Source organism: Micromys minutus (genome assembly GCF_963924665.1).
Source record: "Micromys minutus genome assembly, chromosome: 12".
NCBI lineage: Eukaryota > Metazoa > Chordata > Mammalia > Rodentia > Muridae > Micromys > Micromys minutus.
The window spans coordinates 29,854,493-29,873,953 of record NC_137981.1 but is presented as its reverse complement, the minus strand read 5'-3'; the positions used below and the strand labels follow the sequence as shown (position 1 = coordinate 29,873,953).

The 19,461-nt window shown below is 41.7% G+C and overlaps 1 protein-coding gene across 1 annotated transcript in view; it reads right to left on the bottom strand.

The window, feature by feature from the left end:
* The window catches only part of CACNA2D3 (calcium voltage-gated channel auxiliary subunit alpha2delta 3), a gene marked incomplete at both ends in the record, with an annotated part of 779,660 nt that overhangs the window by 266,523 nt on the left and 493,676 nt on the right, over nucleotides 1–19,461 (bottom strand). The window contains one exon of the mRNA XM_080926621.1: nucleotides 1,550–1,628. Within this exon, the coding sequence (XP_080782747.1) occupies nucleotides 1,550–1,628 (79 nt within the window). The remainder of the gene's footprint in view (nucleotides 1–1,549; nucleotides 1,629–19,461) is intronic.

Here is a 19,461-nt window from a genome sequence, read left to right as displayed (position 1 = left end):
CATATTGGGCAGGTATCGCACCACCCACTTTCTGCAGGTGCTGAAGCTCACGCCCATCCCAACAGTAAGAAAATGCTGGATTTAAAGTCCAAACCCTTCTTGGCCATAATGGAAGAAATTGTCACTAAACTAGAAAGCCCTGTTACTTCCACTCCTTTTCCTTGGCCCATGCCTTGTGTCTGATACACTGTAGGGATTGATAATCAATTTACTTTATGAATACAAAAATCCATAAATGATTAAGCACCTCAGTAGCTAGTATTGAAACCTAGCATGCACCATTTCCCCAGTCCTTCCATTTAATGAGAACCAACAGAAGAATAGGATACAAAATTACAGTTCTACAGGAAAAATCAACACAAGACCTCTATTGTATGTTGTAGAGACTGCAGCTGATAACAATATCTGTGATTCTGAAAATCACCCAGAATCTATTTGAAATGCTTTCATCACAAGTACATGGCAGAGAGGTTATACAACTCATGTTAAGTGCCTTGATTTGGCCATTTCACAGTGTATGCATAGCTCACAGAACACCATGTTCTATAACATATGTAGAGTCTGTATTTGTCAATTAAAAGTTCAAAGGAAGAACTATTCTTACCTCCATGCTGAATATTAAATGACTAATGCAAATTAAGATTAATAAATTTCACTAGTCCTATGGCTAAGGCTATGTCATGCAAAATAACAACCCACAATGTCTTAACACACAGTCTTGGCACACATCTAGTGTGCGTCAAAGGCATCTGTCTGCTCATTCAGAGATCCAAGCACAGTAAGGATGTTGAATCCCATCCCAGTTCCACGTGGATCAAGAGGCTTCAGAGCTATGGAAGAGAATATAGATGCCTACACCAACTACTGGATGTTTTACCTCAGATTTAACCCAGGTTCAATTCCTTCATGCTACAAGAACCTGTTTTCAGGGCACAGCAAAAGACTGGGAATGGTGTTGGGAATGTGGATATTTGGAGCATTGTAAAATCCTCACCTAGAAGCTCTTCCAAGATAACACAGCTACTTAGAAGCAGAAAAGAGGCTTAGCCACTTGACTGTGACCTCAAAATCATAGAAGAGCCGTTACAGATCCCTCGGTGATAATTTAGAAATGGATTTTATCTGCGAATTATAGCATCCTCGTATGTTCTAAGTCATATGCAAAAGCAAAAACAATATAAAACTACAGCTAAGTAGGACAATTTTTTATTCATTTGCATATTATTATATAGGTGGTCTTGTGTTCTTCGAGGGTAGCAGGGTGACTATGCTTAATGTTTGTGTATTTCAAAAGAAACAGGAAAGGGGATAAGAGGCTTTTGTATTAACCCACCTCAAGGATATAAGTATTTGAGGTGTTAGATTTACTTATCACTCCAATGGCTTATTATATACATGTTTTGACACATTCTAATAAGCCCCATGTATATATGAAATTACCATTTCTTAATAACATGATAGCCATCATCTTTAAGAACTCCTTATTTGTTCCATATATGCTGCTAAATTTGCACACCCAAGACCATCAATTCAGAGTCATGATGCTCACCTTTGTTGGCACAGGCCATCCACTTGAGATTGTCTGCAAAAGCGGCCTCCCGTCCAATGAGGTAAGTAAAGATTCGAACCTAAAAGGAAGATGGACATACGGTGAGCAGTACTCAGCTTGCGCCATCCTGAGCAGACCATATGTGTGCCTTACACACATGTGCTTTACCTCTTTCATGCTCCATGCTTCCCCATCTGCAGGAACATATTTAAGACATTTGAAAGTACAGTCAACTAGAAATATATTCGGGGGGCGGGGGGCTTTGATCTTTGTAGCCATATGGCATAAATGGTAGTTGTTTCTCGGCGTGCAATGCAGGGCAGAGAAGGAGGGCCAGAAATGGAAGGCCGGCAGCAATGTGGGCCTGGCATTGTTCCACGAGTGGAAAAGGATCATCCTAGACTAAATCCACACAAAACCCACACTGTGCTGTTCCGGAGAATAAAACACCTCTGTGAGACCCTCAGCATTTCTCCCTAGCAGAGCGCACAGGCCGCAGGAGCTCTTTAACTATCCATGGGGGCTGGTTCAGTTTTAGGTCCTTAACTGAAACAAGAGGCACTGCCTGTGGCCTAGAGACCAATGGAGTCCCTGTCTAGTCATCCTAAGATTTTAGCTCCAAAAGAATAGATAACATACATTTTTAAAAGGCTATCTTATTTTTTAATTGCATCCTTCTCTCTCTCTCTCTCTCTCTCTCTCTCTCTCTCTCTCTCTCTCTCTCTCTCTCTCTCTAACACACACACACACACACACACACACACACACACACATGCTTTTGAAACAAAGCAGTACCTTTCAAATAGTACTAGATAATTAGAGAAAATAAAGTTGAAGACAGAAGAAAGGCTTAAGTCCCTTTGCTACACCATGATCGAGGCAGGGGCCACACTCTTAGGTCCAAGACAGTCTTCCTTGGTAGGCCAAATGCATTTCTTTGAAGAACATTACAGGATGGAAGCTAAGACATAGCATCAAAGGCTTTACCAACCAATATCCCCTCAGTTCAGTCAGCATGGTTGGATACCCATTACTTTTGCTCCTCTGGAGTCTTTCCTACAATTGTGGTTAACTATTATCTTTTGTAGTTCATTCTAGGAAGGGACTTAAATAGAGGAGGTTCCCTTTTGTGGGGGGAAGTAGAGGTCTGGGTCACTGTGGCATACACAACTTGGAATGTTATTATCTAGTCCCTGAATGAAAGAAAACAGATAAAAGTTCACAGCTATGAAATGGAAGTTCTGCTGCAATTCGCAATCTCTCCTAGGCTGGACAGTACAACATGAAGGCCAGGTTTGGGTCCTGGTCTACTTTCAACTGAAAGAAGACTTTAAATGCATTAGTGTGACAACAAAGCCCCAGTATGTCCATGTCGGCCTCACAGAGGCTCTTTCCATTTCTTTCTAGCTCCTGTACAAGGCATTCCTGGGGGACAAACTAGTTCCCCAGGAAGTGGTAAGGATGCAAGTTTTAGCCAGTCTGGTGTTTTCCCTTTAAAGAACGTAAATTTTAGATCAAAGCCAAGGATTTCTGAAGTCCGTGCACTGGACGGCGACCTGAGGTCCTGTGGGAGACAGCTCTGCTGAGCTTATAGCCTACCATGCTGCCTTTCCTCTCTCTGCAGCTCTTTTCCATAGCATCCTGCTAGCAAAATCAGGGAGGGCAAATGTGACTAAGCAAACAAACAAATTAGTGGATTTTAATCTCCTTTGGAAAAATGAAAAAGCAAAGATCCAATCTTAACATACAAACATGGTTAGTGGTACCCACTGCCAGCTGCTGCCCTTCCTGTTCACTTTCCCTTCCTGGTCATTCTCTATACTTAGCTTAATCTTTCTGATTTTGAAGGAATCTGAGGCCCAGTTAAATATAATGATTTTTCTTAGTTTCATCAAGGTCTGCTCAAATAAGAGTACCTTTGAGAGCTCTTGAACTGCTGAGTCTACCAATACAAATGATTCTGAAGAGCTGTAAACCCACAAGAGCCATCACACACAGGGTTCAGGGTCTGAGTCCAGTCACCTAAGACAGGGCTCATGGTCTTCACAAATTCTTGGCTTTAGCTTCAATTTTAAGTTCTTTAAAGGGTAAATACTAGACTGGCAAAAACTTGCATCTTTATCATTTCTTAGGCTAGCAATGAAGATGGCTCTTTGTCAAGAACCTGGGGCAAAGCTGCAAAAGTAGCCATGGGTGCCAGATGAAAAGGTTGAGCCATTCTGATGAAAAGGTTGAGCAGAAACTGTTCTCCTTCAGAGGTATGGTTCAAACACAAGCAAAGTGTTTGGGTTGTGGGCAAGCTTGTACAATTCCTGATTCAAAATGTAGCAACCTACTTGGAAAGCCAGTAGGAGTGTGCCAAGCTTCAGATCACTCATGATTGCTCAAGAATTGTGCTAACAAGCCCAGAAGAAGTGAAAGCCAACACAGTGATCCCCCCATCACCACCAGCAAGGCCTCCATAATCAGCACCATCCACGGGTCAGGTACTCTGCTGAGGAGTTTGCAGGCATTCTATTTGTTTTGTTCATTTTTATTTTATTGCATTACTTATGAAAGGGAAGCCGAGTCATGCTCAGTATTTCCATTTATGTACAACATTTGGCTCCCAGTGGGCCAACCTCTTATCTGAGTCAGAGCAGCACAGACCTGACTCACTCCATCTCTGCCTAGAAAATAAACATAATCAGATGATATTGGGTTTTTGCCCTGCATTTGCTCACAATAATGCCTTTCAACTGAGCACTAAAGGAAAAGCATTTTACTTCAAAGTGTACTGTATTTTAGAGAGCAATTTAACAATATCAAGAGCATTTTGTATTTGTAATTCTTTTGGCCCAGTAATTGTACCTCTAGGCATTTATCTTATAGTCAGGATTACAGGCAAAATGCCTACAGGGGCTAACAGTCAATAGAGTTGACGGGAAATGGAAGAACACTGATGAATACAGTTCTGCAAATATGCAGGGCAAAGAGTACAAGCAGTTTTACCTTCATTACATCAGGGTCAAGAATCAAATCCTACGTGTTTCCTGAGGACTGATTGTCTAAGAACCATGTATGTAGTGAGCTTTTGTTTCTCTAAGGGAGACTCACAATTTTTACTTTATAAACTTGTATATTAGTAAATGATTAAGTTAAAAAATAAGTAGCTGTTGCCTTAACAATTAAAGCTCATTTTACAGAAGAAGGAAGTAACACAAGGGCCCGAACAACTCTCTGTGAGCACAGGAAGAATAAAAGTAGAGTGAAAGTCAAGCAGTCAATATGGAGACACGAGAGCTGCCTTCCTCTACTGTTCCCTTAACAGAGCACCAGACTGTTCCACAGTTAGCGGCTCTCATTTCCCCCAGCACATTCTGTAGACTGATGTGTTTGCTTTCTATTCTTTTATAAAAAAAAAAAAACTTTTTAATTTTTAAAATTCTTTCTCTCATACATTAATCCAACCTCAGCGTCTCCTCCCTCCACTCTTCCCAGTGGCACACCCACCCTGTCCCACTCCCCACTTTTCCTCCATTTCTCTTCAGAACAGAGCAGGCCTCCCAGGATATTAAGGGAACATAGAACATGGCATATATCAAGTTACAATAAGACCGGGTACAAACCCTCATACCAAGGATAGACAAGGCAACTCAATAAAAGAAAAAGGGTCCCCAAAAGCAGGCAAAGAGTCAGAGACATCACTCACTTCCTCTGTTAAGAGTCCCACACAATCATCAAGCTACGTATATGCAGAGGACCTAGCTCAGATGCATGCAGTGTCAGGGATTATTATTTTAGTCTCTGTGAGCTCCTACGAGCCCTGCTTAGTTGATTCTGTGGGCTGTATTCTGTGGTGATCTCAAGCCCTCTAGCTCATATTTCTACATTTCTTAAGAAGTGCATCAAATCAATGTCTACTAATTTGCTGTGAGCTCAGCTTTTCTTTGTTTATGTAGTAAGGAGCTTGAGTAGAGCCAGATATAGGGAAATCCTGAGAGCCAAGTGGGCAGCATACACATTCATAGGCCAAGCTGGCTATAAGGATTTGTTTTGACACACCCACGAGCCAAACCTCTATCTTCCCTAGACACAGGCACAGAAAGCTCCTCTCATTGTCAGGACCCAAAGGCAGAGCACAGGAGTGCCCAAGTCACCTTACTTGTCAATTCTGATCTCTCGTTAAAGTGTGTTCTACAAACACAATTAAGCTTAATAAAGTCTTTGAATGTGGTCTCTCCAGGTCACTTCATTTCATCCAAAGGGAACAAACAAAAAATAATTTCAAGCCATTCTTTTTCCAAAGAAAGTACACTAACATTTGATTTATGCAGACGAATCCCATCAGAAAGTCTGAGGGAGCTGAGCACAGTGACACAGGCCCATAACCCTACAGCTCCAGGGGCTGAAACAGAGAGGATGACAAGTTCAAAGATGACCTTGTGAGGAAAAGAAAGGGGGGAAGAAGGGCTGAGCAAAGAGGGAAACACAGATGGCCCCATCCCCTGTGTATCAGTGATTCCTAAATTCTTATTTTTGCAGCCATTGAAAGAGGGGGGAGGAAAGTGGTCATAGCAGCATTCTCATAAGTTCATGGTACAACCAGAGAGAAAGCTGTTGCCGTCCATATCACCAAACAAAAAGAACAGCTTGTCAGTCACCCGTGCCTTCTGACCATCCGTTACATGCCTGGAACACTGCATAAACACAGAACAAACTAACATCATGAAGACTACAATGTCTTGGGAGTAAAACAAAATGCATATATCATGCTCATATATTTGTTGGATTAATGGTTTATGATAAAAGCAAATCAAGGGAAGATGATTGGGGATTAAGGGAGATGCTAGGTCAGAAAGAATGAAAGGGAAAGCTGTCCCAATAAGGTAACACCTAAGCATGGATGGACAGAGGTGAGGGGGAGAGGGAGTAAGGCATGGGGCTGCAGAACAGGATGCTCTAGGTGATGGGGAAAATGGAGTAAGGTCACTGAGACAAAGTGATATTAAACCTGCCTGTGTGGCAGGAATAGAGTCATCAGTAGTAGCTGCATGAGCTTGCAGAGGCAGTGTCACGAGTCAGGATGAACCCTATAGGTCATTAACTGTTAGATAATGGCTCTTTTTTCAACAGGGCAATGGATAGAAGCCTAGTACAGGCTAGCATAGGCAGTGAACACTTGTGCTCAATCTGGCTGCTCATTAGTGTTTCCTAACATTCTTACAACTCTTTTCATCTTCATCCTACCCAAGAACAACTCAGAACCTTGAAGCAGGCACTAATTTTGAACCTCTCTAGCTACACTGTAATGTACCATCACATGGAACCTCAGTCCAATGAAGTGCAGATTTCAGCAAAGACACTAATGGTAGGCTTCCTAGAAGTTCCAGGTGAAAAGGGACAGTGGCTTTGGCCACTTTTCAGACAGCACTGAGTATTAAGACCACAAGAAGCATAGATCAAAAGCTTGGCTGGCAACTGACCACCTGAAACCCAGGTCAAATGTACCTGTACTTTTCCTGGAGTAGGTTTGTCATAAAAGGAATCTACCAAGAACTCAGTGGCCTGAGTGAAGGGATGTGAGTCTGGGAAGTAAGAAAATGTGAGTCCTTTCCAGAAAGCTTTGTCTACTGACTGCCAAGTTGTGTTTATCTAAACTCTGAGAGCTTTACAATCCAGTGGGTGCTGGATCAGGATGACATTTTAGTAGAAGCTGTGTCAGTCTCAAAGGCAGGAACAGTAGACTTGGCAAATGATGATCCCAGCTGGCTGACTACATGTTCTTTTCCCAGAAAAAGTGGGTCTGAGAACAGCTCTTCAAACTCTCTGGTCTCCATGCTCACAAGCAGAGCTGCTCTGTGAGATCACACCAATTCTCTTAGGCTCCAAGATGCAGTGGGGACAGAGCAGACAGCGCTTTCACACATACCCAGTCCATACCACCATAGGAAAAAGACCATCTTTTCTTTTAGACGGTGTTAATGATACTTGCTACCAGAACAGACCAGGGCATTTACATGCCCACTTTCCTAGGTCCTAAACTGAAGCTAGGGGGCTAAAGGCAGACAAAATCTCTAACACATCTCTTCATTGATGCTAATCTCTTTGGGTTGCTCAAAATGTCTAGTGCCTTCAGAATTTACTAAAACCAATAATTTTCTATCTTAACGTCAATTTGATGCTACCAAATGTGGTCTAAAGTGTCACCTTGGTGAAGACTTTCTCTTGATAACTGCCATTGCTATTTGTCCATTTCTGTAATTTCTGATACCTCGAAGCACTTCTGAATGAAACCTTTAATCTCTAATCAGATGATGAAAGATGGAACCAGATTACACAAACACACACTAGATCACACCACATAGATAGATAGATAGATAGATAGATAGATAGATAGATAGATAGATAGATAGATAGATAGATAGATGGATAGCTCATAAATCACTGCCAATGTTTATCTTCATGAAAATGTTGTGGGATAAAAGACAGGATGAGAGAAGGGTGACTCCACAGGAAACAGTCATGTTGTACAAACTCTTTTTTAGTCTTGAAGCCATCATGTTCATCTAGAGGACAAGGGAGAGAACAGGTAACACCGTCCAGACTGGCAATAAAAAAGGATAAATTGAATTAGATTTAAAAAGTAATAAAATCTCAACAAATGAATATCATAGATCATTATGAAGAATGGACTGCCACATTAGGGATGCTCCAAGTGCCTGCACAATCTCTCTCAAATTTCTACTGCTCCTCCCCAACATAAATGTCTGATATCTCACATGTGGTAATGAATATATCTCATTTCAGAAGGAAATGTCATTTATGGTCTTCTGGCACAGGGAGCAGATAAGATGAGTTTCTTAGTCACATATTTTGTCAAGGCAAAGGATATACTCAGGCCTACCAGGGTGTTGATACTATGGGATTAGAATAAGTCAAGCTATGACATCTTCAAAGGAGGGTGACATAAGTTATCAGACTATAGCTCTAGTGGCTTCAGTCTGGGGCCAGAGCAAGTGTGTTAACTCCAACATTCTAGTCCTGGGGTTTAAAAGTTTATTTTGTACATTTGTATGAGTATATGTGCACATATGTATTTCAGTGAGTGTACACGTGGAGACCTGAACTTGAGCATGGATAGCTTCAATGATGGCTAACCTGTTTATTTACTGAGACAAGGTCCTCTGATGAACCCAGAGCTCGCCACCTTGGCTAGTCTAGCTAACAGTCTTGTCTTTGAGATTCCCTCTGTCAGCCCTCAGAATGCTGGAATTATTAGTGGGCCCTGAGTGACAGGATGTGGGTCTGGGAATTAGGAAACTCCAAGTCTTTTCCAGAAAGCTATGTCCACCAACTGCCAAGTTATGTCTATCTCAATGCTGAGAGCTTTGCAATTCAGTTGGTGCTGGATCAGGATGACATTTTAAAGAAGTTGTCTCAAAGACAGGCCCAGGAGACTTGGCAAATGACAAACCCAGGCAGTTCTTCTTTCTCCAGAGAAGATGGGGTCCGGGAGCTGCTCTCTGCGCCTTAGTTTTTATGTGGGTTGGATCCAAATTCTGCCTTTAGGTTTCTTTGGTCAGTTCTTCATTTACTGAGCCATGTTCCCATCTCTGTGTTCTTAATCCTCTTTACATCCAAGGCTTTATAGACCTTGGAGATAGTAAACATCTTCAGTGTACCTTCAATGTGCAAAAGTATATCTTAAGTCTGAAAAACCCAGCTAATCCCATCCACAAGCCAGGGCAACACCTGTACTTTCATCAATATTCACATTCCCAGGGCCACTGCCCATCTGCCCTACCCAGCCTAGATCCAACAATGACACCCCTTGAGACAGCCCTGTCTCTCAGTGTCCAGTTAAATTATCTACATTATCTAATCCTGAAATTCCACTTGCCTTTTACTTCCCCTTTGAACTTCAATAGAATCTTCAGTTTCCTGAATTCTTTTCTTTCTACCCATTTATTTTGAACTTGTCTCTGTACTTCTCTGTGTGGCTCTTCATTATACGGAATGTTCCTCTACATCTTGTAAAGTAGAAATGAAATAAATATTGTTCTTTCTGGCAACTATTATATCTGTAAATCATACTTTCCCTGACTAAATGAGCTCTTGGTATCCTTAAAACAACAAGAAGCTGGACCATGGTTCCAGGTAGGTACCTGGAGAGTTTACAGGATTTGGGATCTTGGGCAAGGTATTGAAACCCTCTGTGCTGTGTTCTTGAAACTTCTAAGAAGTGACTGTTACACCCACACCTGCAATTGTGATCAATAGCAAATTAGAAGACACAGTGGAAGGTAAAAGAAAAAGTCAGGAGCCATTGAAGCTCCAGGAACCCCCAGCTGCACCCCACTAGTATGCAGACAATATGCTTCACCAAACTAAAGAAAGTCATATAAATATAGACACATTCTCCCTGGCTCCAGAGGTTGGGTTGTAGAGGAAACTAACTTTCAGGAATGAGGAAGAGGATTCTTCCCCCAGGGGAGTGTCACAGCATGCCAGCACTGAAATTTGTCATTACTGAAGAAAACAGGATCACATTTCTTTCCTACCACTAGCCTTGTAATGGTCACAACTTCTATCAATCCCCAGAGAGTCTAAGACATGGGCTACACAGTCCTCCTCCTCTTTCTCCTCCTATAAAACACATTCACAATTTTAGCTAAAATTCATAAGGTTTGGAACCCTTTCCCCAAATCTCAGGTTAAGGACTCATATTCTGTACCATAAATTCCTCCCAGTGTGTTTTCTGTGGGTAATTAAAATGGAATCTCATTCTGAGATGCTCATCAAAGTGAGAGAAATATTCATTGGCTCACATGCCCATTCTTTGATGGCAAATTAACAGATTTTTACCAGGTATCAGATCCAGAAAAGTCACTGCAAATAAGGGCTTTATGTGAGTGGGACACAAATGATATTCTAGGAACAGAGACAGAACAGCATTGCTGCAAAGCCTGAGAGTTTTCAGATGCACTTCACACCCCTAGAAGAACACATTTGAAGAAGCTGGGATAGAATGGACTTCTATCTCATTCAGTTTTGAATCAATGGGTGCTAGCATAATGCAGCCAGTGGAGATAATACTCAACTGAATGTTGCCATCTGATGCCACTAAAGTCTTCTGAGTCATATACACCGCATCCCAATCTTTAGACTTTCACCCACAGGAATATCTTAGAATGTACAGGGTAGTGTGGCCCTTTACCCTTCCTGTCATCCCCAAACTCCAAATAGCAAGTGATGATTGGTAGGTTTTAGTTGTCAGATATGTCCCTGTCATATGTTAAATCTGAAACATCTCCCCAGAGCTCTGTGATCTAGAAGCTTAGTCTCCAGCCTATGACACAGTTTTGAGGACTGTGCAGCCTTTACTAGGTAGGGTATAGCAGGGGCAAGTAAGTTACTAAAGTCAGTGTCTTAGATGGGTTTATATTGTTATGGCAAAAAACCATGATCAAGAAAAGGGTTTATTTCACCTTAGACCCCTAGGTAACAGCCCATTGCTGAGGAAGCCAAGGTAGAAATGTAACCATGGCTTAGAGCTCAAGACAGGAGATGATAGAGGAGACGCAGTAGTGCTGCTAACTTGCTCCATCCTCATGGCTTTCTCTGCCTGCTTTATTATAGTACCCGGGACCACCAGCCCAGGATGGCACCATCCACAGTGAGCTGGGCTCTTTCACATCAATTGTCAGTCAAGAATATATACCACAGGCTTGTCTGCAGGACAATCTTGTTCAGAAATTTTCTCAACCCAAGTTCCCTCTTTCAAAGTGACTCTAACCTATGTCAAATCGACACACACTCTAGCCAGCGCAGCAAGGCTTTGCGCCCGCTTCAGCCTCTGGCCTGCTTTCTCCACTTTCTGGTGGATGTCCGAGGGAAGAGCCATCAAACAGAGACGCCCCTATGGAACTGTGAGCCAAAATAACCTTTCATCCTTTACAGTATCATTTATCAGCAACATGGGTCACACTGATTCAGAAGTGAGGCCTTTTCTCCACAAAGAATAACAGAAACCAATAAAACTCACACGGACAAAGTCATCCTAGTTATCCAACCAGATCAAGGGGGAAAAAAAAACTTTACAAAATGGTAAATGGTTCCACTGATGCAGGAATGTACAGTTTTACTCACAAGAAACCGTGGGTTTGTGCTGCCTCTTAGCAAGGCTGCTGGGCAGCCTTTTTACTGAAGACACAACTCAGGAAATTGGTCAAATTGTTGAGACTAGAGAGTACATTGAGTATCCTGGAGGAAACAAAGGATCCTTCAGGCACCTGCCATCTTGGATACCCATGTTTTCTCCACCTCCTGTAAATTCAGGACTGGCGAATGAGTTGGCAGGAGAAACATCTGAATTTATTGCAAACAGAGCTGTTTCCTTCACTGACCTCTCGTTTGCAAAAACTATTTTCCCAGTCTGATTTGCTATCAAATGGCTAGTTTCATCTTCTGTATGCTCATTTCCTCTGGGCTTTTATTTTTTAAACACTGAAGATCGGTTATAAAATATTAAAGAAAAAAATCCAGAAATTAAAAAAAAAAAGTCTCTAGTCTTAGTTATTACTGCTTCACACTCACAAGTCACAAAATGGTATCTTTTCTCAGGCCGCCCGCAGAGTGGGGGTTGTATGTTTCCTCTGAGTGCTGGCATTTGATTCCATATGGGAGCCCTGTGAAGATCAAAGCCAATGGTGCCTTAAGTAACTAACCGCCTGCTCCAGAGATTATCATTAGAAAAAAGAACTCATCATAGGTGGTAAAACACTTGGTATGAGAGGGGATGTCAGTGGAAGGCATGATTCTCTCTTTGAATGTAACAGTGGGCACATAGAAATATCCTGCCATAACATGGAGAAACAGGTGACTAGACATGTGGATTAGCAGAATGCAGGGTTATACCACTGGGTTTAGTTGATTGTTCCAGACACATATGCTCCAAACCTTGGCCTTGGGCAGTGAGTTCAATGTTTAACATCATTTTCCTAACTTGTGGTTAGTATCATAGAACTCAACCTCAAAAGTTATTTATTCATTGTTGACTGGGAGAGTAAAGGAATATATCAGAGAGTAGAAGATAGATCCCACAAAAGGCAGCAATCTGATCATCCCCAAATTTTTGATTCTTAGGAGGGAAATATGCAGCAGTAAAAGGCCTGGGTATAGGAAATTTAAAGGAAATGCTTGGGTGGTCATGGGATCCCAGACATAAGAACCTGCTTCTTTAATGTTTTTCTTCCAGAGAACAGGCTTCCTTTTTCTTCCTAGGTCAAAGTTCAATACCAAATAGAATCCTCATGGTTTTTCCCCACTTGGGATCTGGACAAAGGCTACAGTAGCATTAGACATTTAGATTGTGTCCCCTCCGAGTGTCATCCTGATGATAAGCACAGCTGTGGCTTTTAGGTTGAAGATATAGGAGCCTGGGATTTTTTTCTGAATCATTCTTGGCCATGCTAAGGGCAGCAGCTGTTGTGGACTCCAAGCTAGCACAGTGGCTTCCTCCCAAGGTGCTTGTCATTTCTGTTTTCCCTACTGATCCTCCTTGTCACTAAGAATTACTTCAAAACAGCAGTTTCTGCTGTCATATCACCGGGTGCCTTCTGGGGCTTACTGTCAAGAGGAGAGTCAAAGACCTGGCAGACACGTGCAGAGACATTGCTGAAGACAGCACTGCCCCATTTTCCCTATGATACCCAGAAAGGCAGGCAGGAGCGAAGGGGGAGTCTGTCGGAACCACTAGGCGATCTATATGTGCTGAGTGTTTGAACAGCAGCCTCTGGAACCCTCTAAAGATATCCTCACACCCAGTTTCCACTATAGGGACATGCCTTCCACACTGACAGCCCTGATGGGTTGTAGTAGAAAGTCACTACTTGGAGGTCAATGAGGAGGGACAGCAGGGAGATAGGGCAGAAAGGGGGTTGGAGTTTCTGAGGATTTGGGGGAACCAATATCTTCTTTAAAGGAAATCCTAGTGGGAATATCACATCTCATGTTCAGTCAGTATAGGTTGTGTTTTGCAGATGTAAGTCTTTCAACTATCTGGGGGGTCCCTGTCACTGGCAGACACTGCCTTAGACACCTGGGGGATGTGGTGAACATGCTGTGGCTGCCTTTCCTTCATGCTGAGCTCAATATAAATATTTAATACCATTTGATTTTCTGTCTTACTGCCTACCTATTTTCATTAAGTTTCATTCATTAGACCCCAACTACATCCTTATTGGCCTTGGGGATGCTAGAGACAAGATGAAGTTAAGGCACCTATATGGTCTCCACCATTATAGAACTTGTAAATTATTAAAATACTTTTCAGAGAGGAAGGCTGTGCAATATGGAAAACAAGTTTGTGTGTGTGTGTGTGTGTGTGTGTGTGTGTGTGTGTAAACAAAATGACTGCACTTCTGTTACCTGATGCTTCCATTCTCTCAAAAGCCAGTATTTGAAGAACCCACCCTCATTAATTTTTAGCACTATTTCACTCTTAACTTTGTAATACATAATGGAATCATGGAGTCATGGAGTGGTTTCTCTTCCTAGTTTAATGCCACATGCTAGAATCCCTGAGCATTATTACCTAGACCTGTGACTCTCCTGTAAACTTATCATCACTCCAAAGGGCTTCGTTTCCAGAATAGAACACATACAGCTTGTGGCTGCATGGTCTCTGCTGCAGTTCCTACGGACGGATCCTGAATCTGCAAAGTCATCCCTCCCCTGTACTGGTGAGGCAGACACTGAGGAATGTGGGAACTGTTCCCCCTTTTACTGTATGTCTTTCCACATGACTCCTTGGGTATTATCCTCATATGTAAGTAGCAAAAGGGACACTAGGACAGGTGAAGACAAAGAAGATTGGACCATATGGGACAATGGAGGGTCATCTTGACCTCTAAGAACCTTCTTCAACCAATGGAGAAGCTATGAAACTAGAAGTAATGTGACAAGGCCAGAGCTGGTGGGAGTCAGTGTAGGGAGGCAACAAGGACACAGAGAGCACAAGAGCCACACCCTAGCTGGAGGACACAAAGAGAGTCACCCCTTGCCTCAAGAGCCAGTTTCTGAACTATCTCTGTACCGTCATGGCTTCATTTGCTTGTGTGTTAATTTTATGGAGTCTGATCTTTGGAAAGACAGAAACTCTGTTCTGTAGTTGAGATGACTTCCTGAAGTGTTTGCCTCTGCTGGGAGCCTGGAGACTGTTCAAAGCTAGAAGGCCTAGTGGCTTCAGCAAGTTTAAAGTTTCCCAGCCTGAGATGGCTATTCCTGGCTGTCACCTTGACTACATCTGGAATTAACTAAAACCCAAATTGCTGGGCACAATGGTAGGGGGTTTCTTAGTTAATTCATTTGAAGTCGAAAGAAATATGGAAATACAGACAGAAGATACATAGATAATAAATGGATAGATGGTAGCTAAGTGGATGGAGAGAGAGGGGGAGAGAGAGGGGGGAGAGAGAAAGAACCTCAGCTAATGTAATATAGGATAAACATTATTTTCTGGGAGACTAAGTTAAAGTACATGTCTCTAGTATCCCACAGTAACAGACAGATGAAGCAGACCCTATCACATTCTAGAAACTTACTTCGGTAGAGTGCTTGTGGTTTCCAGTGACAGCCAGAGAGAAAATAAAATGGAATAAAGATATGTATATTTGGAAATTATTTATTAAGACCAACACTGGTGATCTACATGCATTCTACCTACTAATACACTCTAGTCAAAATCAGGATGCCTTTCACTGGATGATTAATTGTAAGTCATACCTGGCTCCTTCTATAACTGCCCAATTCTTGAATCTTAGCCACATAGCTTCCACCTAATTCTCTGCAGTCTTTCCTTTTATTTACAATAAAACCGAGCCTCTGCTGTCCTCTAGCCCATGATGTATTTGCATCTCTACCCTCACTCCAAATTCTCAGTCAGATAGTCTCAGAGTATATCTTTAAAGGCTTCCCCTAGATGAGGAGCTTAAGGTAATAAATGGCTGCTCTGAGAGATAGGGGGGGGAGAAAGAGGGAGAAGAAGAGGGGAGAGAGAGAGAGAAAGAGATTGAGAGAGAGAGAGAGAGAGAGAGAAAGAGAGAGAGAGAGAGAATATAGGAATGAGATTAAACCAGTGTTTTAGAATAATAAAATCCTTAATAATAAATGCTAATCCCAAATGCTCATTCATAAACACATATACATAAAAGCCTTCCTGAGTGTACTCAGGAGTCTCTCTCTCTCTCTCTCTCTCTCTCTCTCTCACACACACACACACACACACACAATCCCTTGCATATGAGGGATTTCAAAAACAGTTTCTTCATTTCTATAGCCAGGCAAAAGAACATCATGCTGGGCAGAGAACATGCCCCAGGACATTTCAGAAGCAGAAACTCGTAGAAACAAAAGCAAGCAACCAGAGAGAAGAAAATGCCAACACTCTCATAACACAAACCTAAATGAGAGTTTGGGGGTACTTTTCTCTTGTTACTATTGTTATCAAACTGGAAGTTGTGTGTTAATAGAGAGGGTATACAAAAATGGTCTTTCTGTTCTAGGAATAAAGTTTGGCAAGACCTTCCTGAGGATAGCTGGCCCTGGTCTGCCAAATAATCACGGTACCCTTAACCATTAACACAGCAATTCTGTTTCATGAAATTCATCCAGGTAAATGAAAACATACTGTGAAATAAAGATATAGCTCAAAGGGCAGAAGTTTCAGGGTTGTTCATACTAGAAAAAAAAAATGACCAACAGATCAGAATGCCTCACTGAAGGGAATGGCATAATACTTTTATCTATAAAGTTTCCTGAAGTTGTTGCAAATAATGGAAAGGCTGATTAACTTATCAACTTCAGAAGACATCACAAAATATAAAAGGAGACTCTAAATGCATTCTATACACACACACACACACACACACACACACACACACACACACACACACATACATACATACACACACACAAACACACACCCAGAGAGATTAATGGCATTTAAAGCTCTAATCTTTGTATTTTGGGTAAGAGTTGCCACTTCCTTTTCAGAATCTACTTATTTTTATCATAAAACACATTTTCTACATTTAACACATAGTTTTTTTATATATATAAAACACGTCTTATAGAAAAAGGGAGAAATTTCCATTTAGTTCTATTCAGCAAAGAGTAATATGTGTCAGACATTTATAAGTTTTAATGGTAATTAAACCTTTATTGCCAGCTGATGCTCATGTTGGAAACTCCATGGAGAGTTTACATCCAGGTGTATAGGAACAGGAGCATAGAGTATAAACTAGTCTCATGAGGATGTCCTATGAGGACTGGGCAGAAGCAGGTGCAATTCCATAGCTTACCCACAAAGATAAAGCCAACAGCCTAAGTGGAAGAGGGTCCAGAGCAATGAAGAACAGGCAAGTCATCATCAATTCATACCTTTACAATCGAAAACTCACTTCATGGAATTTTAAACATTTCCTTAGTCCTCCCCTTCTGGAAAATATCTAGATTAAACCAACATCTTGAGCCTAACCTGTATCTCTGAGTGAGTCTGAGGATTTGAGGTACTTCATGAGAGGTTCCCCGGGGACAGATCTCCAAAAGATTCACCATTCACCTTTACTGTCCTAAGGAAACAAAGTGTAGGCCCACAACACATGTTGGGGGAGTTTTTCAGATTCTCTGCCTGTGTAGGACTGGCTAAGAGGCAGGTCTGACAATTAGACATCCAGAAAATGATTAACCCCATAATGAGATACTCTGTGAATGGCTTGGGTTGATGCAGTATTATTTTCCTCCTCTTTAGGGGTCAAATAAAGGAGAAAATACTGGTGTATTATCTGTGGATCTCCATGATAGGGTAGACAGGAACTATAGACAAGGCCTAAGAAAACCTACCTGAACATCCCCAGCCCCCAGCATGCATAGATAGTGAGTTTGTCTATCTGATAGTCTTTCTGTATGCTGACCCACATCACAGAACTCTTAAGATAGGCAATAAAATTTAATACTCCTGATACACTTATATGTTCATTCCTTTGATGCGTAAGAGCCCAAAGTGAAGTCTAGGGAGGTTAATGCTCTGGCAACCAGCTATTATCCCCGACAACAGGCATTTACTGCCGTCAAAAGCCATTCAGTAATAACTGGCAACTTGAAGCCTGCCTAGCAGTTGGAGGTGAGGATCTGAGAACTTCCCTTTCCTTTAGACAGATGTGCAAAAATGCTTCAGGGCATGAAAATGAAACCAAAAGGGCTGTGAGATCACATGCCCAGGGATGTAGTTCAGGGGTTCAGGAGGCAGGAATCTATATATGGGTGACAGAGTTAACCGGCTACAGTCTTTCTGTGGTCCTGAGAAATGTTTATCATCATTTTACCCACCTTTGTCTTTTCAAGTTCTCCTGTCTCCTAAGCAGCAGACTTTGATGATGTTATGGTGTTCCTGGGTACAATACTGCATAAAGGTGCCAGTGAAGGCTGCTCTTCCCTTTGGGAGGCCTCACAGAGAAGCGCTCACATGAGGCTAATTTGGGAATGTCTGATATACATCCTGACTTATCTGAATCCGCTTTTAGGAAGATAAAGAGAGTCAAGCATGAACAGGGGGCAATAATGCACTGTCCCCAGTGTGCAGAAATCTAGTGTTAGCTATAACAGTGACAAACCTGAGGTAACAAAATGTTACTCCTTACCCAGTTGGCCCACCCTTATAAGAGGGAAGACTTCCTTTTAGGGAGAGGTTTCTTAGAAATAAGTGATCTTTAAAAACAAAACAAAGCATGTAAACATCTAGAACTGGAGAGACGGCTCGGTAGTTAAGAAAACTTAATGCTCTTACAGGTCCTAGTTCAACTCCTAATACACACCCAGAGTTTTACAATTGTCTATACATTCCAGTTCTAGACTGCTTAATGCCCTCTTCTGGCCTCCACTGTCACTGCCAGCATGTGCTACACTTAAATACACTTAGGCAAAATACACAAATAAATTACACATGAATAAACAAACAAGATAATGAGTAAGAGAGTTCCTTAGGGTAGTTTTCAAAAATATTCTTGTATCAACCAAAGTCTACTCTAAATTCTGAAACATCAAGAAGGCAGGTTTTTCTGCAACCATTAGGATAAAATCATTGGATCTTTGTACTTTATGAATATACCATAAATTCCAGCTGTTTGAACTTGGGCAACATGTTCCCTGATGAAATTAAATCGACATCATCTCCCTTTATCTTGGCAGTTCAGAGGACTAAAGGCCATGGCTGCTCTGCCTGTTGGGTTACCATGGTGGGAAAATTTATCTCACTGCCTTCAAGTTTATCTTTGATTAAAAATTAAATTTAACTTCCCTTTATCATTCCTCAAATTCCAACAACACGTATGCATGTCTGAGTTCTCCAAGTTGAATCAAGATGGACTAAATATTTAATACCCTGTTCTAATTAGCTACAACTGTTACCTGATTTTTCTCTGTAAATGAATTTGAAAGGACCCAGGAGGCCTAACGTTAACCATCATCCACTCTGGTTATAGGAGAGAAATTACAGGCTCTAATTAGATGCTTCAAATTGCAAAGAAATAGAATTTTCATAACCAGCTTATTAAAATCCCAGGGCCCCTTTGGGATAGGGCAAATTGCTTCTACCCTGAGCTGCTTATCCTGCTACAGCACCGCACAGAAGATACACGTTGTCTGCCTAACACAGCTCATATTTCTCACAAATTAATGAGTACGCAAATTATTCCAGCTGCCCTGTTGGCATGGGGAAAAATTGAAAATCTATGACTGCCAAGTGATGTGGGAAACTCAGCTGCTAAATAAAATCTGCTTAAGGGGACACAGCTGCCTGCCGAGGTGCCTATTTGCATTAAAATTACTAAATCCATGAACACAGAACAAATGTCCCAAGATAGTTAAGCAGT